Source organism: Gallinula chloropus (genome assembly GCF_964237585.1).
Source record: "Gallinula chloropus genome assembly, chromosome: 1".
Classification (NCBI taxonomy): domain Eukaryota; kingdom Metazoa; phylum Chordata; class Aves; order Gruiformes; family Rallidae; genus Gallinula; species Gallinula chloropus.
In genome coordinates, this window is record NC_140085.1 from 92,776,775 (window position 1) to 92,803,846 (window position 27,072).

The 27,072-nt window shown below is 41.1% G+C and overlaps 2 protein-coding genes across 4 annotated transcripts in view; both read left to right on the forward strand.

Annotated features, from left to right (window-relative positions):
- Positions 1 to 1,598: 1,598 nt before the first annotated feature.
- LOC311203553 (filamin A-interacting protein 1-like) lies at positions 1,599 to 17,348 on the forward strand (the record flags this gene model as incomplete). Of its 2 annotated transcripts, none has more annotated exons than XM_084278285.1 (2): positions 1,599 to 1,709; positions 2,231 to 5,353. In XM_084278285.1, the coding sequence occupies exon 2, from the start codon at positions 2,346 to 2,348 to the stop codon at positions 5,004 to 5,006; it is 2,661 nt and encodes an 886-aa protein (XP_084134411.1). In that variant the 5' UTR covers positions 1,599 to 1,709; positions 2,231 to 2,345. The 2 variants fall into 2 exon arrangements, with proteins under 2 accessions (XP_084134411.1, XP_084134412.1); XM_084278286.1 differs by lacking the exon at positions 1,599 to 1,709 and adding an exon at positions 17,160 to 17,348 and having other exon boundaries at positions 2,239 to 4,985.
- Positions 17,349 to 24,463: 7,115 nt separating this feature from the next.
- The window catches only part of TBC1D23 (TBC1 domain family member 23), a gene marked incomplete at its 5' end in the record, with an annotated part of 33,880 nt that continues 31,271 nt past the window's right edge, over positions 24,464 to 27,072 (forward strand). For both annotated transcript variants that reach the window (XM_084279229.1, XM_084279230.1), the window contains one exon: positions 24,464 to 24,498. In XM_084279229.1, the coding sequence (XP_084135355.1) occupies positions 24,464 to 24,498 (35 nt within the window). The remainder of the gene's footprint in view (positions 24,499 to 27,072) is intronic.

Here is a 27,072-nt window from a genome sequence, read left to right on the forward strand (position 1 = left end):
GACAGCTTGAGAAGTGAAGTTATAGAAGGGATGGGAAAAAAAAAACAAAAAAGAAAAAATAGGAAAAGACATAAAAGCCCCCAACAAATTGTCCTTAGACAGATGCTTACTGGAAGTATCGTTGGGATTATTCACTAAAAGATTTTTCAACTAATTCTATTTTTTACGTACAATTATTTTTTACATAATTAAAAATATCCAGCATGTTGATCGTTATTTGGTCTAAGCTTTCTTTCTAAAGCAATTCAAGGGGCATCAGTCACTGAAGCATTACAGTTTAATTTGGCAGGAGAGATATCACCTAATTAATACAGAAGTGTTGGGTAAAACACTGATTCATTTAGGTATTAATCACCTCAGCTGAATTTCCCTTACAAAAATTAATTACAGTGAAGCAAGCTAAAATATATCTAATGCTAATAAGCCCCAGTCTTTTTTAACAGTATTAATATGTTTTAAATTCATGCACACATAAAAACTGAGTTCATTCCAAATGAAATTGTTAGTTATGCTTCTGTTATGGTTTTATATCTATGGCAACGGTAAATCATCAATTGAACTTCACTACTAAAGCATTTAGAGACAAGGGTGGGAAGGGAATAGAGATTTTTAAACTAAAAGGAACTCAAATTGAAAGTAGCACTGAAAAGCAGACAAAGCTTTATACACCAACACCACAGTAAAAAGTTGCCTTTGAAGATTAATCTGTCTTCTCCCCATTTATTTGTTCTGTCAACCAGCAGCATTCCTTCAAGCTCATTTCACAAACCTCTCCGTCGCCACTTACATGTTTTCATGTCTGTTTTCCCCATTTTACTAATTGACTGTTGTAAAAAAAACTTGGGGCTGCTTTAAGTGTTTGGTATCAACTTTATATTAAAGTTTATTGCTGCTTCCATTCCATTAATTTTCATATAAAGCATTTCATCACATTCAATCTAGTGTAACTTAGGCACTAAAATAAAACCAGCAGGCATAGCACATAGCAGAGGCGTTGTAGGAAATTCCATAATCATAGACTTCTATACAATACCACCATTAAATCAGACAAGTTTGATGGACGGTTGCAGAATGGCAGGGACTTCCTCTCTCAGTGCAGAAAAACTACAATGCTGCCAAAGGGGACATTGCTGAGGCAGCCTATTAAATGCCCAGAAATATGTGTCTCCAGTCATTCAACAGCTAATAAAGAGGTGTGCAAAGGAGGTTGTTATCTAAGCCTCTCCAGAACTAAAAGGATGGCTGCAACAGGAATGTGTCAGTGGGAAGCTGTAAAAGACTCACTCACCACTTGGACAGGGACATCACAATAGGGACCAGAGACACATATGAAACAGGAATCTTATGTTTCAGCAGCAGCTTCTAGAGAGTCATCGTCATTTTGGCGGGAGGGATATGACTTAATGTGTCTTTAATACATTAAGCATGTTGCATCTCAGTAAAGACTGAATATTAATATAAACTTGTAAAATTCATTTTGGAAAACCATTATGAAAACTTTCAAGAATCATGTCAAAACAGGGTTACACTTCAATGGAACTGCGAGTTTTGGATATAAGACCAAGTCCAACCCTAACAAACAGCATGATATTTGGGCTTTCTGAAGTTCAGAAGGCACAACTTGAATACCTGTTTATCTGCTGACTACACTGTGTGCGTGTGTATGATACTACGCCTGCATTTTCACTGAGGATTTGCTTACCTACAAGGTAACAGCCTAACAGCCTAGGTGCAGCTGCATTTCCTTCACACGCTTTAACATCCATACAGTTTAATCATAAAACACTGGGATGCTTTATAAGTGACTTAAAGGTTATCAGGAGGTTTATCATGTTGTAAATTACACCTGCCCTTGAGGGCTGTACTGATTTAATATCTCAACCACTATGAAAACCACATTTCTTAAAGAAACCTGCAAGCACACTGTCAAGACCAGTGTTGATGTTGTAGCAAAAAGTCACGTTGCCCTGGTATCTGCCAAAAGCTGAACATGTATTCAAAGTTGTTAACGGTCACTGAAGCTGTTAACGGTCACACGGAAGTGTCAACTAAAAAAGAACTTCTGAGCAGAAAGCAAGGCCTGTGGGCCTCATGACTCTACCAGGAGAGGTCTGCTCATAGTTACATGGGGATGTTCACGCACACCCGGCAGAGATATCATGGTATTTCAGGTGTGTTTTTAAATGCCCATTAAAATGGCTACAAAATAAAATATTATTTCCTCCCACAGACTGAAAAAGCTTCTTGAACAAGAAACAGAGTATCAGGCAAAAAAAGAGAAGGAAAACAACAAGAAGATAGCTAAGCTGAAGGAAGAATTGTCTAAACTGAAATCCTTTGCGTTAATGGTGGTGGATGAACAGCAAAGACTCACTGAGCAGTTGAATCAACAAAGTCAAAAAATTCAAGAATTAACCACTTCTGCAGAAGAAGCACATGAGAAGTTGGCTTTGGCTGAAGCAAAAGTTCAAGAAGAAGAACAGAGAGCCAGCAGGCTGGAGGCTGAACTTCAAGCCCAAAGTAGTAAGATTTCCCAAGACCACGAAGCAATGATGGCCAAACTAACTAATGAAGACAGTCAGAATCGTCAGCTCCGGTTAAAGTTAACTGCTCTCAGCCGACAAATTGATGAGCTGGAGGAGACCAATAAATCTTTACGAAAAGCAGAAGAAGAACTGCAAGACCTAAGGGACAAGATAAATAAGGGAGAGTGTGGGAACTCCACACTGATGACTGAAGTAGAAGAACTACGGAAACGACTGCTGGAGATGGAAGGGAAAGATGAAGAGCTCATAAAAATGGAAGATCAGTGCAGGGAACTTAATAGAAAGTTAGAAAAAGAAGCATCCCAGAGCAAGAACCTTAAAGGCGAAGTCGACAAACTCAACAAACGAATTATGGAGCTGGAGAAATTAGAAGACGCTTTCAACAAGAGCAAACAGGAATGCTACTCCCTGAAATGCAACCTAGAAAGAGAAAAAACGTTAACGAAGCAGCTGTCCCATGAGCTGGATGGATTAAAAGCCAGAGTTGGTGAGCTTGAAGCAATTGAAAGTAAGTTAGAAAAAACTGGGTTTACGCTTAAAGAAGATTTAACAAAGCTGAAGAGTCTGACAGTGATGCTTGTGGATGAAAGAAAAACTATGGGTGAGAAAATAAAGCAAACAGAAGAAAAGCTGCAAGCTGCAACTTCTCAGCTCCAGATGGAAAAAAATAAAGTGATGTCCGTTACAGAAAAACTACTTGAGGAGAGTAAAAAGGCACTGAAATCAAAATCTGATGCAGAGGAAAAAGTGTCCAGTGTTACAAGAGAGAGAGATGAACTGAAAAACAAACTCAAAGCAGAAGAGGAGAAAGGAAGTGATCTTGTTTCCAAAGTGAATATTCTAAGAAAAAGACTTCAGTCACTGGAAGCTGTTGAAAAAGAGTTTCTTAAGAATAAACTTAAGGAGAGTACTAAATCCAGCACCTCCTTGCAGCAGGAGAACAACAAAATCAAAGAGCTTTCTCAAGAAGTTGAGAGGCTTAAGCAGAAGCTGAAAGAAATGAAGGCCATAGAAGATGACCTTATGAAAACTGAAGATGAATTTGAGTCTCTAGAACGCAGATATGTCAATGAACGGGACAGAGCCAAGCTCCTGTCAGAAGAGCTGGAGGCTGTGAAAATGGAAGTGGCTAGGTATAAATTAACAGAAAAGGCAGAGTCTAATCAAGAGCAGCGTCTTTTTAAGAAGCTCAAAGAAGAGGAAGCTAAATCAAGTCATCTTTCCAGAGAAGTAGATGCACTGAAAGAGAAAATTCATGAATACATGGCAACAGAAGACCTAATCTGTCACCTCCGAGGTGATCATACAGTCTTACAGAAGAAACTCCTCCAGCAAGAACACAAGAACAGGGAATTAGCAAGAGAAATGGAAAGCCTCACAAAAGAATTAGAGAGGTACAGACGCTTCAGCAAGAACTTCAGGCCTGGTCTCAATGGAAGGAGAATTTCTGATTTGCAAGTTTTTTCTAAAGAAGTCCAGACAGATCCAGCAGACAATGAACCTCCTGATTACAAAACCCTCATGCCTTTAGAGCAAACAGTCATAAATGGGCAGCTCTATGAAGACAGCGATAACGAGGACAGGGACAATAATGAGGAGGAACAAACAGTGTCTTTCAAAAGCAACTCATCCATTGCAAATACAGTGAACAAAAAGTTATGGATCCCATGGATGAAGTCCAAAGAGAGCCATCCTCAAAACGGAAAGATTCATACAAAGCAAAATGGAAACTGTGCACAGGCTGGAGACCTAGTGCTAAGCCATACACCTGGCCAGCCTCTACATATAAAAGTAACTCCAGACCACGGCCAAAACACAGCAACACTTGAAATAACTAGTCCTACCACTGAAAGTCCTCACTCCTACACAAGCACAGCAGTTATACCCAACTGTGGCACTCCAAAGCAAAGAATAACCATTATTCAAAATGCCTCTTTAACACCTGTAAAATCAAAACCAGCAGAAGGTTACATGAGCCCAGAGCATGTAATTTCTCCTATTACTATGGCTACTTTTGCAAGATCTCAAACCCCCGAATCATGTGGTTCTCTAACTCCTGAAAGAACAATGTCCCCTTTGGCTTTATCAGGCTCAAGTTCTCAGGAACAAATACTCTCCTCAGAGCCTTTGGAAATGGGAACCAAGCACGCCATTTTTAGAGTATCCCCAGACAGGCAGTCATCATGGCAGTTTCAGAGATCTAACAGTACAGGATCAAGTGTAATAACTACTGAGGATAACAAAATCCACATCCATTTAGGAAGTCCTTACGTCCAAGCTCTCACCAATTCCAAGCCCATCAGCCCTTGCAACCCAGTGCAAGACACCAGAACTCCAGCACTTGCTAATGGCCTACCCAGTAAGCCCACCAATAAAATCACCAGCAGTATTACTATCACACCAACAGCCACTCCTCTCCCACGGCAATCACAAATTACAGTAAGTAATGTCTATAACTGACCCCCATCCATGCTGACACCCTTACCAGCAACCCACCCTGTTTTTCATCCCAGCAAGAATTATTTGGAACAGCCCCTTTACTTTGGGAGAGATCTGTGCATGAACTATACAACAGTATATGGAACTAACGTTAAGTTTTGCCTGCTTAGTGTTATCGAGTGTGCACTTACTGTATATCTTCTCATTGAAATACAGTTTATGTAAAATATTTAGTCTTGCACTTGTATAAATGCATCTTTATGTATTTCCATTTTCAAAATAACTCACATTACTTTTGACTGCAATTTAACTTGGTAAAATATTTTAACATTACAAAATACAGTAAATAATTGATTATTTTTATCATTGCTTGCAGAATACTTTTGTTTGTTATGTGTGGTTTGTATTTTTTTTTGCATGTACAGTAGAATTTGAATTATGCCATAATGTTGCCTGCTAGCTTCAGATAAGATTTGATTCATTATCTTCCCTGCTATTTCCCAACTCCTCCTAGACTTCTCATTTCAAATAATTATCAGCATATCACACACAAACACTCAAAATATTATGAATTGTATCTCATTACAAATTTATGATGCATACACGATACATTCCAGAACACAACCACCACTTTTCTTCCCCATCTTTTTTTTTTTTTTTTTTACACTGTTTGGTTCAACTGTTTTTGAAGCTTTCTGTTAATCCTTCTTGTAAGTGAACTGAGTGCAGAAGTTTGTATCACAAAACTATTCTCGCCAAACAAGGCAAGCATTTTTTTTCCCAATTCAACAGAAAAACTGCTTTATGTACACTGCAAAACAATAAACAGCAATACTTACATTCCTAAAAGATAACTCAGAAGAATGCATTCACACATAATATTTAAATTTCATCTAAAGCTCCTAGCTGTCAGTTCAACACAGAATACATCACACAGGTACGCTGAAGAAGAAACAAGATCAGCAAACTATGGCACACCTTCACATTTTTCATGTAACAGGCAGAGAAAGCTCGACAAAAGCATTAAGCAGTAGCACTAGACCAACTCCATACACAGGAATGCCTCCAGAACTACCATAAATAGGAGTGCCCCATAGAACGGGGAAAACAGGTTAAAGTACTTCAACGACGGATACAGTGTTAGCGCTTAAGAACAAGCAGTCCTGCCTTTCGCAGGTGTGCCAAGCAGTCAATCCCAGCCTCCCAGACAATACTGCAAGCAGTGAACCAACTTCGCAAGGAATGTAAATTGTCCCAAAAGACCCCAAATGCTTTTTCAAATGTCTTTTTTTAAATGCTGTAAACTGCAAATGTAAATTGGAACAGCTGCTGCTTATTCTAAACAGTTAAATGCCTAATGTATCTTATACTTTGGGGGGGGGGGGGGGTAGTTAAAAAAATTAAAAAATTCAACCTCCCTATCAAGAAGGAAATTTGCAAGTAAGCAGAAAGTCCCTCTTCACTAAACCTGTATCTTTATTCTGTTCAGCTTATCTAGAGAGAAAAAAAAATCACTTTTGTAGTAAAATTTAGCAACTGATTCAGCCAAGTCCTTTGGCACATGTTTTCACGTAACAAGGTGTCTTCTATCACTTCAAGTCCACTTGATGGACAGGAATCTAACTGTAGGTAAGAACCAATTTTAGAAGGAAGAGTTTCTATTGAGAATCAAAGCCTGCATCCCATATGCACTTTTCTCAGTTAAATTAACAATGGTAAGAAAAAACGTTAACTTTGAAATGTATTACAATGGAGCAGTGGCAAATTTAAATAGCTAAAATGTGTATCTACACAAGCCTAGCTTAATTTCATGGTGATACAACATGTCCTGAAGTTAGTCGGCTTCATAAGAGATCCTTCACACTTGTTTTGTCTCAGTTAATTTCCACTGACCATGAAACTGAGATCTGACTGAAGATCTGGGTCAGAACAAGTACACAGTCTTATCACGTAAAGCAAACTTTAGCTCCTACTAACTTCAGCAAGACCTACTAACTTCTGACCAAGACAGCAGCCAGCATTTAAGCAGGTCAAGACTATACTAATTTTAGAGTGTACTAGCTATACACAGGTTACTTGACTGTATTCAGGCTACAGGTTAACTGTAGGGGTCATTCAAAATTAAAAAGTCCATTCAAAACATGTTCTCTGCGCTCCCACTGCATATCCTGCTGATCCATGCCCACGATCTCCGCAGGGACGCGTTACAAACTTGGTATCAAGTAACTGTGTCTGCAGTACACACTTGCCAGTCTACTAACTGTACTAACAGCCACTAGAGCCTCCAAAAACTAAAGGATTAAAAGTTGTTCTCCAGAAGCACTAATATTTTCTTCAGTTGGACTTTAAAATCTTGTAGAAAAAAAACCCCATTGCATTCCATACCTTCATTCCAAAATACACAAAAGAAGTGTCGATAGTTAACCACCTGGCTATCTTTTACAATGCCTTGTAAAACAAAAGCACCAATCAGGACATAGCAAAAAGAACACTTAATCCTCTGGACAATTCCCAAGCTATTATAAATATAAAACCTAGGCAAGAGTTTACACCATTTGTATATTTAATTATTAAACAGGACGGTGCTTTTGTTCCTGTCTTACTTCTTACAACGGTGATGGTTTACCAGTAACTTTCCAATTAACAGAAGACAAAGGAAACACTCATGACCATTAGCAGCTTAATAAGTAAATAATCATTGCCTGCAAATGAACTTGCTATGTTTCCTAAAAAACACACCTTGATTAAGGGATGTTTATATTTCCTTGCCGATGAAACAATCTATATGTAGACCTTAACTGGCTTCACAGTGGAATTTTTATCAGTAATTTTGACTAAAAATAAGTTTTGCAGAATAAAACCTGTTCATCCTGTTCCAATTACCACGATCTATTTCAAAGCACACAGCAAAGAAAAACACCTGGATGAATTTGTTGAGAGCTGAAATTTACTTAAATTCTCTGAAGTTAGTTGCAATTTTATTATAAAATATAAAACAGAAAGCATAGCTTAATAAACAAATTACCTATTTACAAATTAACCTCAGGTCGTTCAGATCAACAGTCCATATTTCAGATTCTTTCCATTTTGCTAAGTTGGGAATATTCACCGACTTTCTTGGCAAAGAGAAAACAGCAGAGCAAGGAGAAAATTAAATGAGTTGCCTGAAAATTGATTTAAACAGTCTGAACAAAACCATCAAGCACAATCATATTAAATTTCAAACAAGTAAGGCAGCATTTCTAGGAATTTTGAGTATTCCATAAAAGGTAAGTATTTCAGCTTAATTTGGTGACTGAGACACTTCAGCATTTGCCCAAAAGCCTAAAATCCAACAGGTAATGATTCAACTAAATGTTAAAGGGAAATATGGTCACAAAGTAGTGGATATCAGAGGAATTTAACTGTGAAAGAGACCGTAAATGCTGTTTTCAGCAGACCATAGTATCAACACTTCTTTTCCAAAACTCTTAGCAAGCGTCTATCCTTTCCCCTGGATGCCAAGTTATGTCTCCAGGGAAAAAAAAAAAAAAGGAGAATTAACTGATTAAAAATGGCAGAAGTTATCAGCCCACTTTCCTTCATCTTTTCATTTATTTCAGTGACTAAGCAAAGGAAAACAAATGAGGGCAGCACAAACAGTTGGGTGCTCAGCATTTTTAAGTCATTCTTTTTATGTGACTAAATATTTCAGAGGATGGATGAGAGGAGGGAGGGAAAATGAGGAAAATAAAAAAGACTAAGAAGCAACAATGGCATTCTGAAAGCAAAGAGCCCATCCATCAACTGAGTGGTAGTATTTCAAGTTATTTAATAAACGCCCTCAAGTAGTTAATTAAAAAACAGAATTGACAAAAATTACAGGAGCAGCCAGCTAATCTTCCTGATCCAAAGCACATTAGATAATATGGTGTCTGGGGACAGAATGTAAGGCTGTAATAGAAAAAAAAAAGCATCTGTATGTAAACATTTCATGCAAGGCTTAAGAAGGTATGCTTCTCACGCTGGGGAAAAAATAATCAGAAACAGAGTTGCGCAGCACTACTTTCTGATTAAGAGTGAACGGATGCTGCAGGGTTAGGAGATGGAAATGGAGTAACCATCTGCAGGATGACTTTGTCCCTAGGATACAGATACTGAGACAGGCAAAACAAAAACTGACAACCATCTAATCTCCAGGCTTAAGCAAAAGCTACCAAAACATTATGTTACCAAGAAACAGAAGAGAAAAAGATCCTATGCTTTAAGTACGGCACGAGTGGGTGTATAAAGACATTTTTAAATTAACACTGAGTACTCTAAGTGGAAAATTGATCAAAAAACGAGACCAACCTTCATTTAAAAAACATGAAGTGCTTTCACAAACCTGCAGTCATTGGCCCCAAGACGCAGCTGAATTTTCTCTGCTATTACATCACCTAATACCCACCATACTGTGGGCACTCAGCCTCAAATATGAGAGCTGCCAACTGAACATGATTCTCCTCTGATCACTAAGCAAAGGACTCCTGGGAAACATCTTTTGAGTACAAGAGGAAAGAATTGTTTTAATCAATGACTATCCACTTGTCAAGCAGTGGATATAGAAATGGGTAAAAGAAGTCCCCCTCTTCCCTCTCTTACCCTTTCCACAGCCCTTATCTCAAAATATCCTTTCAGTAATGCTGTCATCAGTGTTCAAAAAGGCGGCAGAGTGAGCCAGGTCAAGAAACTAACCTGGATTTTAAAAGCAAAAACCCCAGGACCCACTTCACAGCACAGCTCTACACAAGACCTGCATCAGCATAAACTGAAGGGGCAACCAAAAAGGATGAGCACTCTATACTGGAATCACTGCCAAAGCCCTGGTCCCATCACCTTAGATGCTAGCACTACTGCCTGAAGAGATATAATCCAGCAGGCAAGTACATCAGAAAGCACTCCCAGTATATAAGAAACAAACCCACAGTGGTAAAAGCAGAGGGTTCTTTCCCCTTCTCCACGCAGAGCACATATGGGCCCAACCTGGTAACCCTGTATGCTTCTTCCTATTAACCGATAAGAGAAAAATACATTCAAAGCTTTTGAACAGACAATATTGACTCTGAAGATGTTTTCATGTTAAAAGGTGTGCATAGGTTATGAGCACAGTTCCACACACCTTTAAAAACTGCATGTTTAGAAGTACCCACATATGCCCCTACCTACCCACAACCTGTACAGAATGAGGCCCGCAGTCAAGAATCTTACTCAACAGCTGGCTGTGCAGCTTTGAACCAGGTGAACTGATGATCTCATAGATTTGTAAAATAATGTAGTGTACAAAAACACCCAGCAGTTGAGCACCAGCAGAAAACATTTATGTGCCAGCACCACCCTCTCCTGGACAGCATTAATATTGCAGGGTGTTTAGCTTTTTAAAAGGCCGTACTACTTGCTACTCTTCTTAAGGACCTCAGGTGCCCTAACAATGTGCCCTAGGAGATCCCTTCGTGTTTCAAGGAGCAAAGGGAAGAGGAGTACCAACAAGCAACTGTTCATTTCAGAACCAGCAATTCCAGATCAAATAGCCCCAGGTAAATCCTTGTCCTCAGGCAGTTGACCCACAACATAACTTTACCTTTCCCTGCATCTTGTAAATTATCTATTAAAAGTGAGTATTTCAAATATCTCAAGTTTAAAATATTATCATATTTCCCAGAGAAGACATGTCCCAAGAAAAGGAAAGCACATCACAGAATTTTAGTAATTAAGAATATAGCTTCTGCCTGTAACTCTGCCCAACTGCACCTCTTTTCCTAACCATCAGAAAGTAGACTTAAACTTGGTGTGCAGAAAGTAAGACTATGGTGACACATTTGGGTACATGAATACAAATCATATCACATATATATGGAAAAAATCTAGTATTAATGTAGATTATTCTGTCAAATAAATCATACGATTGAAATCAAGAGTGCTGTATTGGGCCAAATATCAGCAAAAGAGTAGAAACTGCAGAAAACAGAGTTTAAAAGGGACCTCAGGACATTTTCCCACCTATTCCCTCACTACAGCTGGACTTAAACCCTTTCAAACAAATGGTTGGTTCATTCTGTTCTAAAAAAATTCTGCAATGACAATTCCAGCTACCTCAAGAACCTGTAAAAGGGCTGAAATATCCATGCCATTGAGAATCTAGATAGTTTCCTTTGCTGAAACAGTAAACCAGTGTTTGCTTTCCTATCCCTCCACTGAACTTCAAAAAGTACTTTCTCTGCAACAGACATTCACAGAGGATAATTATCATGTCTTTCCTCAGTTTTGTTTTCTCCAGATTAAACGAACCCAATTGCTCTCCCACTTAGTACCTCAAGTAGTACAACTGCAGATTACTAATCATTTTCCCTCTGCAGAGCTGTTGATAATGGCATGACAATGCAGCACCCCAAGCCTGACAATACACTGGCTAAGGTCTTAGCAACATTATTAAGGATTATTTATACCGCTTACACATCTCAATATAGCGATGCATGCAAGTGGGTTGCATAAAAGGAAATGTAAAGCAACAGAGAATTTTCCCTCTGGATTTCTAGCAGACAGATGCCAGGATCCAGTGAAAGAAAAGGAAAGATCTGAGCAGTTGAGGAGGCCTACCCAGAAATTTCAGCTGAAGCTGCCTTGTCTGGAACCCGAAGGGAATATTCAGTTTTATCACTTAATCTTAACTCATTCTCACTTGTGGACCTGGTTTAGGTTCTGACCACACTCAATCATCCAGGAACAAACTGAAGCCTGGTAAGAGGCATGCTTGTGCGCATACAGAGACCGACTTCTGTAGCAAGGACCTTCAGCACCATCCAGTGGCCACTTTAAGTACAGTAGAAAATGATACTCTTGATCAAATTTCTTAAATTAAAAACTTAATCAGTGAGAAAGAACCTTCTCTAAAGTTATGCATCCTAAAACGAGTTCTACAGCAACTGTAGAGCGGTAAAGAAGAAAACTCAGAACTGAGGTACTACATACTGCCCACTATTTAAATGCACACAGTTGAGAGAGAGATTAGAACCAAAGGCAGGAGAACTACTAGAACAGCACAGAAACAAACATATTTTCTTTCCTTGACACCCCCCACAGACACTTGCCTTAGGCTACTCCCCAAGAAGCTAACATTGTATTGTAGTAAAATACGGTGATGGCCCATATAAATGGCAGATAAACTGCCTCTGTGCTGGTGGGGAAAAAAAAACAACCAAAGCTTTCCCTCATATTTCGGAGCACACTGGTCCAGTTGTTGCCCGAAGTTAAGAAGGGCTATTTGCACAGCCACATGTGAAAACTCCGCAGTTCTCACCCATGTAGCGTTTGTCCCTGAAGTACCTGCTGTAGTTCACTATGAAATAACAAACGAAGCCACTGCATATAAGTTCTCACACTAACAGCCTGTTCTCCTGCCACTTCCCATTACAGGTGACTGACATCTACTTCAGAAGCTAGTTTTAAGCTGAAGAAGTTAAAAGATCCTTATGAAACTGCAGCTTGCTTGGTTCTTAGACCATTGTTCACACAGAAAATGAGCATTAACTGCTTATTTCTACAACCGTAAGCACTCTTGACAAAAAAAGTTGGTATTTTCTGACTCCAACAAAACATGATGCTGTTCTATTTAAAACAGACATGCCACATAGTTCAAAAAAAGTGTGGCTATCTTAATGTCTATGGGGTTGATTGTCTTTGTTGTTGCAGAAATTATTTGCTGATATTAACTGAACTGTGTTTGAAGAAAGTCTTGCTGTGCAAGGAGACTTCCCATACATAAAGAGTTAAAATCAAATTGAAGCAGCCCACCAAAAATCTACAGATAGGTGGGTGGGTTTTGGTCATTCAGGTCTGACCAAAAACTGAAACAGACACCCCAACACAAAAGCATGCCATAGCCAACATACCTGCTTACATGCCTCTACACTAAGTAGTAGTCAAGGAACTAAGAGGATTGCACAAGACTTTTCAGTACACATACAACTCAATCAATGCAGAACTTGATATAGTTCCTTCCAAGTACTTCCCAGACAATTCTCACATATCAATGCCTCTTTAGAGACACATCTTACAGCAACTTAACTACTGATCTAGTCAGTGGACAAAAATGTTATTTTACAACTCACAGCCAAGATTCTTATTTTGTCAAGTACCAAGTTTTAAAAAATAAAGTTTATTCCTTGATCTAGCTACACATATAATTTAACTCAGAAAATTAAGTTTCAACAAGTGTTTTCTCCAATTTAAGTTCAGCCTTTCCTCTCTAGAATTTACATCAGGAAAAAGAAAGCATTTTTGAAGTAATGAATGAGGAGGAAAAGAACTAGAAGGATCGTTTGATAAATCCCTGCCTACAACAGAAGTCCTAGGTCTTTAGTTAGATTGGTACAGCCACTGAAGTATATCTTTAGTTGTCCTGGCACAGAAACTTAACATTAGTATAGTTCATCTGCATAGGAAAAAAGCCCTATAACACAGCTGTTACCCTCAAGTTTGAGCCCATGCCAGGAGCTGCATAAACTCTGATACTGTGGCTATATAAGCAAATATAACACACACAAAAGAGAGTAATACAAACACTGTAAACAGCCAAACCTTGACAAAGTTATCAGTCATAATCCCACTCACAGCACTAATAATTTAGATATATTCAATATTGTCATTCAGAGCTGCAAAATAGATCTTCATTTTGAATCACCAAAAAAAGCCTTTGCTTGGAATAGCTCAGGGGACCATATTGTCAACAGTCATTTTAAAGAGCTGACACTGATTTAGTATGACCTTAGAGCCTGAATACCAGTTAGATGCACAAAACCTGCAAAAATCCAGCTCTACAAATACCTTGTTGAAGTATTAACACTGCTGTTGCATCAACTACAGACAGACTCCTCCAACTACTTTGTACTCTATGGAATCTCTGAACTGAAACACTTTTCAAACAAACAAACAAAAAAACAACCCCCAAACAAAACAGAACCAGAACTCTAAGAGATAAAATTGCACTTTAGCATTCAAGACTCTGCACAAATATTTTTATCTATTGATCTCGATATGTTTAGCAAATGATGGCTAATCTAATTATTTTTCTAGTTAGGAAACTGCAGCACATCATCTCTAAATTCACATCAGGCAGTAACACTGCTAGGAATAGCCCACCCAAACATGCTCATCTCAATACTGTGCCTCATCTAGAAGACCTTATCACATGGTCAGAAGGCAAACTGTTCCATCTCAGTTCTCCAGGAAAGCCATATACAAGTAACACAATTAGCCCTTCAACATCAACACCTTCTTTCTTAACATGGTGCCTCTGGTAATTAAAGCAAAATTCTTTTTTTGTTTGGTTTTGTCCCTGCTTGCAGACAATATGAGTGCTAAAATTCAAGAATACCATGAAAATGCATGTTAATTTCTTTTACTTAGCATTTAATGACAAGTTTTGCTCTGGTTTCAGTGAAAATACTGGGATGCAGTTCAAAAGAAAAAATTTGCTGCCACCTAGAGATAAAGTCTCTTAGGAACACAGAGCAAAGTAAAACACATTCCATTTTCCTTCTACTTTTCACAGTGTATTAAAAACCGAAAGGCTACAAATTGAAACTTTCTGATTTTGAAAATAAAAACCATAAAGAGTTAAACACATTCAGACCCAGGATCTATGTATCTCATCTTTGGTTGTGACCAGCAGTAAATGCTCAAGAAAAAAAAAAAATATAAGTACCAGGCAACGAGAGCAATAAACCCAGCCTCCAGCGCTCTACAGTTTACAACTATCCATAGCTGATACCTACACCATGTTTCTGTGTTTAGCAGTGCTTTATGGATGCCAGGAGTAAGTCTAAACTCTCTCCAAACCAATTTACATCACCACTTCAAAAACTGCTTGTACTGAGTTTCATAGTATACTGAGAAGGGACAATACTTTCTACCGATCTTTAACCCACCTTCTGTGGCTGCCCTTTCAAGCATGTTATTAGAGAGAATGCCCCTACCTACCATAATGTTAGTTTTCTTCTGTTGTTTTTTTATTCTTCACAACCTTCCAAACTTGAAAAAGTTTAGAGTGTGTTGTTAATCTTCATGCAGAAGCCATTCCACAACCAATTGTCTTTGCCACCTTCTCCTGCATTTTGCCATACCTTTTCCTGAGCTGTTTGGACAAAACTCTGCAAAACATCACAATGTAGGCATGGATTTACACAATTGCAGGGTTTGTTTTCTTCTGTTCTTTTCCTAGTAATTCCTTACCTGTTTGACTATCTCCAGTTGCTGAGCAATAAGGACTATTTACAGTGACTCCAGGATCTGTGTTCTGAGTCACAACAGCCACCAGTTACCACTGTAGGCAAACTAGTTTTCCCTACACAGATTATTTTTCATTTCCTAATGCTGAACTGACACGTTTTTATCACCTTGCTACTCAGTACCATGAATTACTGTCAGCTCTTGCTTCTAATACAACTCCCTTTGATACCATATGCAAAGGTCATTTCGGTACTCTCTTCTGATGCAGTTTATAAAGACACTGAATATCACAGGTGTCCGTGAGGCTCAGGTGGTATCTCCACTATACCAGGAAAGCACATCACTTGCCGCTTTTTAGCCATGAGTATTCTCCTCCTTTTTTCCCACAGAAATTTAGCTCTCCTAAGATTCTTTTGTTAGAGACCACTACCACATTTTTTCCCCCCTTTTGGGAAATCATAATATAGTATGGCTACATCTGTAATAGCGCATCTACAGGCATCTACATCTGTCCCTCAGACTCAGGTTTGCCCAAACTACAAGAAATGTCCCAAGTCTTTAAAACAGCCCAGCCAGATACAAATTACCTACTCAAAACGAGCTCTCCTCTAGGCTAACTCCCAAGCTATGCCTCAGAATTGTTTCAGTGTTAGATCCAGGTCACGGTCCATTCAAACAATTCAATACTATTAATAATTTAACAGTTCCAGTGCCTGGGAACATTCACAGACACTGCCTAGTTTGTTATTATGAACTATCTGGTATTATGATACCTATATAACAGTATCTAACACATACCTGAATATTATCCTCAACAAAAAGTGTGCATGTTTTTCCATGACAAAATTAGCAACAGGGGGGGCACATACTATTTCTTATTGTTATTCCTACAGCGTGATCAGTTCAGTAGCTATACTTCGGAATCTTCCATGAAACTTTACAAGTGGCATCACATCCCTCTAGTTACTATTCTATCTCTTTGATCTCAAACTTCAGTTAGCCCAGGTTGCTTTTTTTTCTTACCACTCATTAAGCACGCCTGTGATGTCCAAACTTTCCCAAAATTCCTCCGATCTGAGCACATAAAATGATCAAAAAAACCCTCAAAACTTGATATAGCTCATTCGTATTCATACTTAACTCACCAGTTTCTATGCTGGTTTTGATTGTCCTCATTTGAACACCATTTCCATTTGACAGTGATTTTTTTTAAATAAAAAAACCACTCATTGAACTTCTTTTAGTCCGTTATCAACTATAAAAGGTATAAAAAAAACCCGTTTGTGATGTGAAAAGCACTTCTGATGGGTTGTGCATGTTTAATCCTAGTTTAGGATATAGTATCTTTCAAACAATCTCCTTTTCTTTATAGGACTTCACCCCTTTTCAGAGCTCATTTTAACTTTCTGGCTTCATCTAGTTGCTTCTTTGCAATTAAAGATGACTATGATTGATTCTGGAAGGAGACTTCTCTCTCACAAATCCATCTTGTGCGCACTGTGGTTACTTTCAAAGAATGATCTGCCACAGTAAAGTCTGAGCTAGGTACTGCCTGCTACTCAGGACTGAATCAATACTTGCTTCTGCATGTGCAAGTTCTCAGATTTTCCCCGCAGAGAAGTCACACCTCTCACAGCCTTTGCACCCCATTGCTCACTCAGCCCCCTCAGGCTGCTACCCTAGCCAGAGGGCTGACAGAAAACCCCTCATTTATACTCTGGATCACAATCCATTCAGATGCTTTGACACTCATCAATCAAGTAGATAGGTTACATACAAAGCTGAACTCTCATTACCAAGGAGAGAAAGGAAGCTCAGACAAACAGTTCTAAGAGCAGCACATTTAGTTTTACAAGTGAAGACACTGACAAGCTAAACATGCAGTCCATCCTCCCTAACATATCACTTATTTTCTTGATTTATTTCAAGATTACTGACGCGTTCCGCCGTTCAATTCCAACCCGGATCCCTAAACCAAAGCCTGTGAGCACAACCAAAGTACCTGTCAAAATCCCTGCTGGACATCTCAACAAACCACTCCAAGACAGCAGTTCTGGAAAGCTACGCATTATAAGGACTGTATCTAAAACCTGTCTTCAAAGTGGAGGGAGAAGGTAAGTATTTTTCTATTAATTATCCTTAAATCCCGTTTAATGTCGGTCTGAATCAGAGGAGTAGTTGTTTCCATTGGGGAAAATTCTGAAACCATCCACGTGGTCAGCACATCAATGAACACCAATCACAACCACTTTCTTAGGAGCCAAAGGTAACTGCATGTCTGCAGGAACCAAGCTCTGCTCCTATTTTTCTGGTCTAAGTCCAGAATTTGGCCCTCTAGGTAGAGAGGCATATGAGATACAAATAAGGTTCTCCTGTAAATTCAGCTTTAACATGTCCCACAAATAACAACACTAACATTGTCTCAAGCAGATTTATAAAAATATACGGTCAATGAAATGAAGAGGGGCTGAAGGGAGTGGTGTTTTATTTCCAAAGTTGGTCTAACCTAAGAAGTGCTTCAGTATGGGTATCTGATGTTTAGTACCAAAGACAGAATAAAGAGAGGCATGGAGAAATCTGCTCCTTGTTGTGCTAAGAATCACTTTGAAAACATGATTTGAACATGAACAGTTCTTTCCTCCGTGAGTTAACTAGCGCGATTATCCCTATTTGCACTTGTGCAGATGTTTTCTTAGGAAAATAGATGTAAGAATTGAGATGTATATTGTTTGTATTAAAATGGTGTACATTTATACAGTTATTTGGACTATATTCTTTAGATTTCAGTTCTTTTAAACGGTATTTTGGAACAAAATTTGTGCCAAGCTTAACAGTAAGTTGTGACTTAGACGGAAATGCAATTTTGTTAGACGGAAATGCAATTTTGTTCTTGCATTCTTCCACAATTTTGCCCTTTCTTTCAACTGCTCACATTCAAGTAAAAGAGGTTTACTAAATTCATAACTCTTAGTGGAGTGTGGGTTTTTTTAACCAAATTAATTCTTTGCACAAATAGTTATAGTTCATCAACGAGAGAATTTGCCTTTTTGCTTTTCTTAAAACATAACTTCTTTAAAAGGCTTAACAGTGAAAGTTTCCTTTCAGTCAATGCACAATCCCCACCCCCAAAATATTACAAGAGACTCCAGGTTTGAAGTTTTCAATTTCCTGAAAAAACAACAACTGTTGCTCTAACAAGCACATTTCTCACTGTTCCACTTTAGAAAGTTAAAACTAACAGTATCAATACTATCACTGCAAGGAATCCCCCACAGGAATCCTGTAATACAAACTAACATGAGTTACTGTTTTAATATAGAAAAATAAATTTATTTCCCTGATCTTAATGTCTCCCTCATTCTTCTTCCCCTAACAGAATGCATTCCAACAGTCTAAATGGCTCAACTGGTAATCTGTGGGAAAACTCCTTTCACATAGGTCTTTCTTTAAGAACTGCCAAATCCTAATTCCTAAATAGAGCAAAAGCTGGTGGTGATCACAGTGCCATAGCCAGAATCATGATACTTTTACTGAAGCAAGGAGATATTTTGATGCATTCAGTTACTCGATTTTTTTCCCTTTTGTTTCACAGCTAAAAGTTTAACTTAACCACAGAGACAGTGCAACACATTGCCGCGGCTGCGTGAGACTATTTTTGCAAACCTGCAACAGAAACCTATGCCTCCCTCAGCAGCTCCACAAGAAATTCTCTAGGAGTACTTAAAAAAAAAGGGGGGGAAAGTTTGAAAACATCAGTTTACCGAAAAATGGTTTCCAGCTTGTGTCCTACAAGACACCCTGGTGTCAAAACACAAAAATTAAAGAATAACTATTCTACAGTAAAAAGAAAAGGTTACACATTTTTTTCAACAAATCTGCAGGTAACTATAAAGGTCCGAGGCTGCATGTCACGTAAGCTCAGATCCAAATAAAGTTCACAGACACAAGCCATCATATGTCCTGCAGCTTGCAGGAATGAGGACATGTAAAGGGGTAAGAAACATAAACTTCAAAGAAATTGGCATGCTTCTCAGAGAGATCCTCAGTACAAGAACAAGTTTCATCAGGGCACAGGAACATATGGATGAGCCAAAAAAAAAAAAAAAGAAAAGAGACTTCTTCATACACAGGTCCACCAACACAGATCTCAGCTCCAATCAAGCAACAAAAACTCCTTCTGAATGTGCTACAATGAACAGTCCACCTCTTAGTAGCTGCAAATGACATATTACAAACTGATGCTGTTTGGCACCCTTTGTTGTCAGTGTACAGAAAGAAAAGCAGAGCTCTGGCAAAAGAAATTAAGCCAGAAATTAAGAGCAACAGCATCCTTCAATTTAGAGCCCACAAAGGACCCCGTAAGTACTATCATCCTTCCAGTACCATATTGCACTTCTCACCTATTTATACTGCTAAGATAGAAGAGTTTTCTTGGTCTTTTGCTCCTGTCTTAGGATGACATGATCCATTTCCACCTAGGAGGGCCCCAGTCCACATAGGCTCCTACTGAAAGACCTAGGCAAACTGATCAACAGGGATACTACACTCTTAGGGGATTAAGGGACACAAAGAAAGTGTAGAGAATGAAGGACAAGGAGTGGTAACGCAAAAGAAGGAAACTGGAAGAATTCTGAAAAACAGAGGTCCATCCCTCTCCCTCAACTGCTCGGGAGACATGGCAGGCTGGCTACAGGCGTGATTGCAATATAAAAATCATATTCAAGACTGGAAACAGATATGACATGAAATTTAAGAAAAGGAGGAGGGAAGGAAGGAAGTCGTGCAGTTAAATGACTTGGGACACGTTACACAAAACATCACGGAGAAGTAGACAACAATCCCTAACTCTCTTTCCACAAGTCTCCTCTGAAAGGTTTGCTGACGAAGTTATTGGGCAAGATTCTTTAGTCTGTGTGATGTGACAAGGTAAACAGATAGTTAATCCCTTCAGGGTTCTTTTTGTGGACTTTCGTTTGGGTTGGTTTTTTCATATCTATAAACAACTTGCAGCAGGGTAAACATTCATGTCTCATAGTGAAAGTAACTACCTCTAATTTTAACATGGATCCTAAAAAATTTATTTTCAGTGATGTAAAGCACATTAATTACTTATATATCCATATACTAGGATATATTTTTTGTGTTTTCAGACCATTTGAGTCTGAGCATCTTTCATGCACTTCATCTTAAAAGCAGCCTCTTCTAACTACAAGTCACTAAAATCTAAGACACTTCTGAGGGCTGAGTTATTAGGAAGAAAATTCCATTGGTCAGAACTTATTCTAGGGCTAGTCTCAAAGGACTTGGCACAAGTTCAGTATTTAAAAAGTGTATTTGTTATTCTGCTTTGCACCTACAGTTGTGGCAGACATACTTGGAGAGTAAATATTTTTTAACAAAACTGGATGTTTCACAGAAATAAACTTGATCAAGTCTGTCAGAAGTGCTTGCTTAATAGGCAACTATTTTCTTCTATTGCTGCTTATATTGTACAATGTAAACCTGTATTTCCTATTTCATGCCAACTCTTTTCAAAGCATTTTACAGTATCCATAGAACGCTGTACAAATTAACATTTGATTTTACATCTGTTGTATGTGAAAAACAGCCAACAGAAAATAAAAGTAACACATCTCTTCTTACTTTACCAATGGCTTGTGTCAACTTAATACAACAGCCGGCTCCACTCAAAGAACCTGCCAACAAGTTTAAAAAGGTGGGATATGGGCAGCAGAGTGATGGTTTGCACGTACTGCATTTAGTACAGGGCTGGATCACATGCCCCTAGATGTTCCTGAATTATTTAGTAGCTCAACAGTGCAATTGTAAAAATCCCAAAGAGTTTCAGTCACTGCAAGAGTTCTGTGCGATTCAGTCACATCTCAAAGTCAGATGGCTTATCCATCATGTCAAAAGTTTATCATCCAACTCCTGCTTCATATTAAGTTTCTAAAGGAAAGCTGCCAAGGTTATAAAACTCAGCTCAACATCCACCCCAAATGGAAACTCTGGTTGGCAGAATGTGCAGGTGTAGATTCTTAACATATTGAGGACTCTGGAATGAAAAATTCCTAATGAAGAGCATTGAGCGTGGGAACTGGAACTGCCTGACAAACGCATATGAGACTAAAACTAAAATTGGAATGCTCAGAAGCCTTATTAAGACTTGTGACCCCTCTTTTTTACATACATACAGTTTGTATATATCTCAAACTATTCTCCAAGTACCTTTTCACAGGAAGTAAGCAACCACTGTCAAGGCATTGGAGACCTAGAGTCTCCCCAGAGGTGCAGATCAATCCCGATAACTCCTATTATTTTAAAAAACAGTATCTAAATGCCAATTTTTAAAAATAAATTAAATAACATAGAGTCCTGTTAACTCTTAAAGTCATTTCAGTTGTCTCAATCTACCCGAATTTCTAAATTAAATTTCAGCATTGCAGATGCAACCACAGGCTGGCTGTAAAGTGCCACAAAACACACTGAAAAAAAGTCAAGTCCAGGAGCAAGACACTATAATCATCAGGAAAAGGCACAAATCAGTCACAGTCCCATACTCTAAAGAGCAACACAGTAACACACGGCAAGTGGGCACATACAGCGAGCCCATACAGGGGTGATGCTTTTGAAGTACCACAGGTATTTTTCCCTCCAAAGGCTCTGCTACGGATTTACTGTTCCCAAGGCCTTTCAGAGCTTTAGAACTTCAGGTCGGTAACAGCAACCAACAAACATCACGCGACACCCTGCCAGGAAAGAAACTCGTTTTGGAGGAAAACACAGTTTAGAAACTAAATGAATACAGGGGACACCGAGCTCTGAAGTCGGAGGAAACGGTTTTCTCCCCCTCCCCATCCCCACCGCCCTCGCTTTTCTAAGATTCGCTTAAGAGTATTTCTGTTCAGTGTGTTCCCGCTGTTATTCAAGCGCTTGCCTCTCCATCCTCTGACCATCCCGGGTCTGGGATTAGACCTCACCCGGCCGCCGAGATTTTTGTTTACAGAGGAAACGCCGCCAGCAGCAAGCAGGCAAAAGCAGGCACGGGATGAAAAAGGCAAACCAACACCACAGGAGTGAGAGGGGGTAAACCAGAAGTAAATTAAAAACGGGGAAGGGAAAGGCGGGGGGGGGGCTAGCTGGGAATGGGGGGAGGGCGGGGGGGAAGTGGAAAAAAAACCCCCACAAAGGAAGAGCAAGGGCCGGGGAGAAGGGGGCTGGCCTTCAGGAAAGCTGCTTCAAGCCCAACGTGAGAAGCAAGCTCCAGGAGACGTGTACCTGGACTGCTGCCCGCCCCGGAGGGGCTCTCCCACCACGGCTCCTCCAGCGTGTCACCCATGCTGCTGCCGCCGGCCGCCACGCGAGGGGGACCAGGGGGCGGGGCCGGGCGCGCGCAGCCCGCGCCTGACCCCGCCCCCTCTCCGGGCCGCGCCTGCGCACTGGCACGGCCCGCCGCACAGCGGAGCGCGGCTGTAGGAGAGTGTGTCTGACCCTCTCAGCTTTTGCCGCTTCCAGGCGGTCGGGGGGAGAGTGATGCTTCGGGGAACGATTTATAAGCTTTTTTTTTTCTTTCTTTCTTTTTTTCCCTAGGTAATAAAAACAGACGTTTAAAAAGCGTGAGGGTTCCTCGTTGGCTTTTGGGTGGAGAGAGGGGTTTGGAGTTGGAGGTTTTGGGATTTGTTGGGGGCGGGGAACGGCTGTTACTGAAAGTACTGAAAGCCACGGAGAAAGCTGGAAAAAGAGGAGAGGAATTAAAAATGCAACCCTCTCCTTCACAATATTCTTTTCTTCTTTTTTTTTTTTTTTTTTTTAATTCCCAGAAAAATACGAGGGGGAAAACACGGGGTGCTACCTTGGAGCGGCTGTTACTGCCTCCCTGGGAACTGGATGCTGCGCGCAGCTGAGCGAAGCCTCTTTGCACAGGAGCGTTTCCCGCTTTCACGTCTGAGCACTTCCACGCCGGAGCGCACACCCCGATACCCGCTGCGGAATTAAACAGACGAGTGTCGGGACACGAATTTGTCAGAAGGTGGCACTGTCATTCCACGCGTAAATTACTTGATTTTTGTTTTCCTCCCTTAACTTGCATAGACTTACACTGCTTGGGTTTGCGTGTTTTTCCCTTTGAGGTTGTAAATGGGTAGGGGACGTACGCGATCTAATGTGGGCGTTCGTGCTGCTCCAATGAACACTGGCAAATGAATATTAGCCCCTGGAAACAGCGTCCTGTGTAAAACAGGAGTTCTGACTAGCCTGCCAGTATACTGACTGCAGGGGATGTCACTTAATAATCAGACTCGCACCCAGGAAACAGTTCACCACTATGAAAACTGAAAATACCCTCTTTTTTTTTTCCCCCACAGACTGGCTTCGCTGCTGAGGACACCGGTTCCTAACCTTTCTAGAGGAAGGCACCGGCCGGTGCTGGTGATAGGGCCTTCCCTCACAGAACGTTAGGGGCTGGAAGGGACCTCGAAAGACCATCTAGTCCAACCCTCTGCCAGAGCAGGGTCACCCAGACTTAATCACACAGGGACACATACGGGTGGGTTCTGAATGTCTCCAGAGAGGGAGACTCCTCAGCCTCTCTGGGCAGCCTGTGCCGGTGCTCCGTCACCCTCACAGGGGAAAAGTGCCTCCTTATACTCACATGGAGCTTCCTATGCTCCAGCTTGCACCACCCAGCCTGAAACAGCGCAAGGAGAAGGCAAGGAGCCGAACGCAGCCGGTAGCGGTTTCCCTTGCCGGGCCGCCTCACAAGGCTGATCCGCACCTCCCACTGCCTCCCCGGGCGCGCTGAGAGGCGGCTCCCGCTCGGGGTGGGGAAACGCGGGTGCCGGCCGCCGGCTGCTTGAGGGGAGGCTCCGTCGGCCCCGCGGCGGGGCAGCTCCTGCTCCCTAGGGGAGAGCCCCATAACCGCAGCCTCTCTCCAGACACCCCCGGGAGCCCGCAGCAAGCGCGACTCTGACTCGGTCACACGCCGTAAGGGCGCGGCCACAGCAGCGTCAAACCCCGCCCGGCTCCCGCCTCGTTCCCTTACGCAGGCAGCGCGGACTTCCCTTGCCAGGCTTCCGCGCTTTGCGGAAAGTGCCCTCGTTTCACGACACCACAGGGGGAAGAAAGGGATGGGAGCCGGCGCCTGGTGACGAGTAGTATCGGGAAAAAAAAACCACTACAAACCAGCCATCACCCTGTCGCGCTTTACGGCCGAGCGAAGAGGCACGTCAACAGCTATGGCGGAAGGGGAAGAGGTGCCGCCGAGCAGCTGGTGAGTTTACGGGGGTGTCGGTGCCTCTTCCTCCCGCTTCCTTCTCTCCTCTCGGCACCGGGGCCGAGGGGGAGGAGGGGAGAGGTGTCTGTGGGCGAGAGGGCCTGAAGCCCCCCGCCTCCGCATGTCGCCGCTTCCCCCCCCGCCCCCTCCCCAGCCGCCCCGGATCCGCCGCATTTGTGGTGCGGGGCCCAGGCTGCCCCTCGCGCGAAGGGGCGTCCGTGGCCTCGGCGTCGCGAAAGTGTGGTGGCTGGGGGGAGCTCCCCAGGGCGGGGGCGGCACTCCCATGCCCTCCCCTTCCTTCCCCCCCGCCGGGCTCGGCAGGCCCCAGCGAGGTGAGACCCTGGGGCGAGCCCCGAGTCGAACGCCGCCGGGCGCTCGGCTGCTCCCGGGTCCCGATAGAGAAAGCGTCGCCGTCAAAACAGCGGCGAGACGGGGCCGTCCTCGGGACGTGCCCAGCCCGCAGCGGGGCGGTTGCTCCCGATGACAGCTTTGGAATGAGGTAGGAGCTGCTCGATGTGGGCGCCTGTCTGCCTGGAGTGCAGTTGCTTTGTTCAGTTCGGCGTCCCCCTTTCTCTGCGTTCCTACTCAAGCACCGGTGGCAGCGTGAAGTCCTGGCCAGTTACCCGAATGGTTTTGCCTGCCACCCTCCTCTAGTGCAGCTGCTACTTACAACGGATTTTGCATTAACCTCTAGGAGAAGAACAGAGACTTTCTGGAGCGTGTGCAGGATCACTTTGATGGTAGCAGTGGTGTGATTTTAGTGTTTGTTGCACGAGTATTCACTTAAGATTGCTGAAGTGTCGTGGTTTCACCCCAGATGGGAGCTGAGCACCACACAGTCTGTGTTTAAATACTGAAACTACTCTTACAGCACCCCAAACCTCCATTCCTGTGCATCTTCACTTGGCTTTTCACCTTGTGCTTCTGCATTGCATGTGATTTCTCGGTGTGGTTCTGTGCCACAGCGTTGCTCTTTGTCCTCTCCACGTACACTTCTCACACGATTTCCTTACAGACCTGCTTTATATGATCATTTCCATTCTGATGCTTTTGCTTTTAGGCTTTATTTTATGTGGCAGATTCAGAGTTTCTTAGTAACTATGCTCAAGCTTCTTTGCACTTAGTTATCTCACTGTAAAGAAGCCAGAACTGATACACATGCAGGTAGAGCTGGTATCTGCTCTTTGTCTAGGTTGGTTCTAGGAATACAGCTCTTAGGTAAAACAAACAAGTATCATTTGTAGGTGAATGGAAATCAGTAGGTGTCAGTTTTTAGCTTTTTTATCCTTGCTTTTAATTACAGCTTCAAATTTTATGAAGCACTGTATATAGGTACAGTGTTGTGTAAGTATTATTACTGAATACAGACCTGACTCTTGGGATGTGTAATTACAGAATTAAGGACAGATGCATTGACAGTGTGGTCTTGACACTTTGAAATATAAACCCAGACACTGAATGAGAACTATATTGAAATATCTCTGGAAAAAAACCACTTTCAACCCTAATGTTGAAAGAATATTACAGTCTCCCAGATAATGACAAACTGCTAAAATTCCTGGTTAAGAATGAGGCAACAAGCATGGCTTCCAGATGTATTTCCAGGCACAGCCATTCTAACTGGCACCTTCAAAATGTAACTATAGTAAACTGGATATGCTGGTACTATTAGAAAGGGCAAACATGAAAGCATTTGTTAGAATGATTTTCTAAGAGGCTTTTGCTTGAGCGCTACGTTCGTATGCCAGAATGCATCCTGTCACTAGAGCTGTAGCGTATGGTTAACAGAAAGTTGTCTTCCTTACTGCTTGTTAGAAATTTCACGTGGCTTTTTGGTTTTGTGGTTGTGGGTTTGTTTGTTTTTTAAGGGACTTTCGGGGAGACATTTTCATTTATTGATTTAAACTGTTGCCTTGTGTGTACATGTATGATTGCTGTTGAATAGTTGTTTTTCTAAGTAGAGTATGTAGCTTTTGCATGCTTTTTGGTGTAAATTACTACATTATCATGGTTTTAGAAGTATATGGAACTGTACAATAATATTTCATATTTATTTTAAAACACATCTGAAACATAACACGATGCATATGTACATATGTACACGATGTTGGGAACAAAACCAGCAGCACTGATTCCTTGTCCACTATTCGGTTCCTTAGGGGGATTCAAAGGCAGATGTGATTTTGTGTTCAGAGACTGTGATAGCCCCTTCAGTATGTAGAATCTAGACATGATTATTAACATAAAATACCCTTTTTATTTTTCCTGTGTCGACTTGACATGTGGTGCTGGTGTGATACCAGGGGGCACAAAATAATGATGAGTTAAAATCCTCAACTGACTCAATCCATACTGACTTCTTGGTGGTTTAAAAAAACCCAACAAACCAAACAGGTAAATGTCAGACTAATGTGTCAGTGTGCAATATAATTAAAAAAAGATATATATGCCCTTCAAACTTGTCATATGGAGTTTTTGAAGAATGAGGTCATCAGCTTTTTGTTCAGCAAATACAGGAAGTTTATCAACAGTTCTGATTTAAAAATCAGAAAACCTTGTCAGAACTTGTTT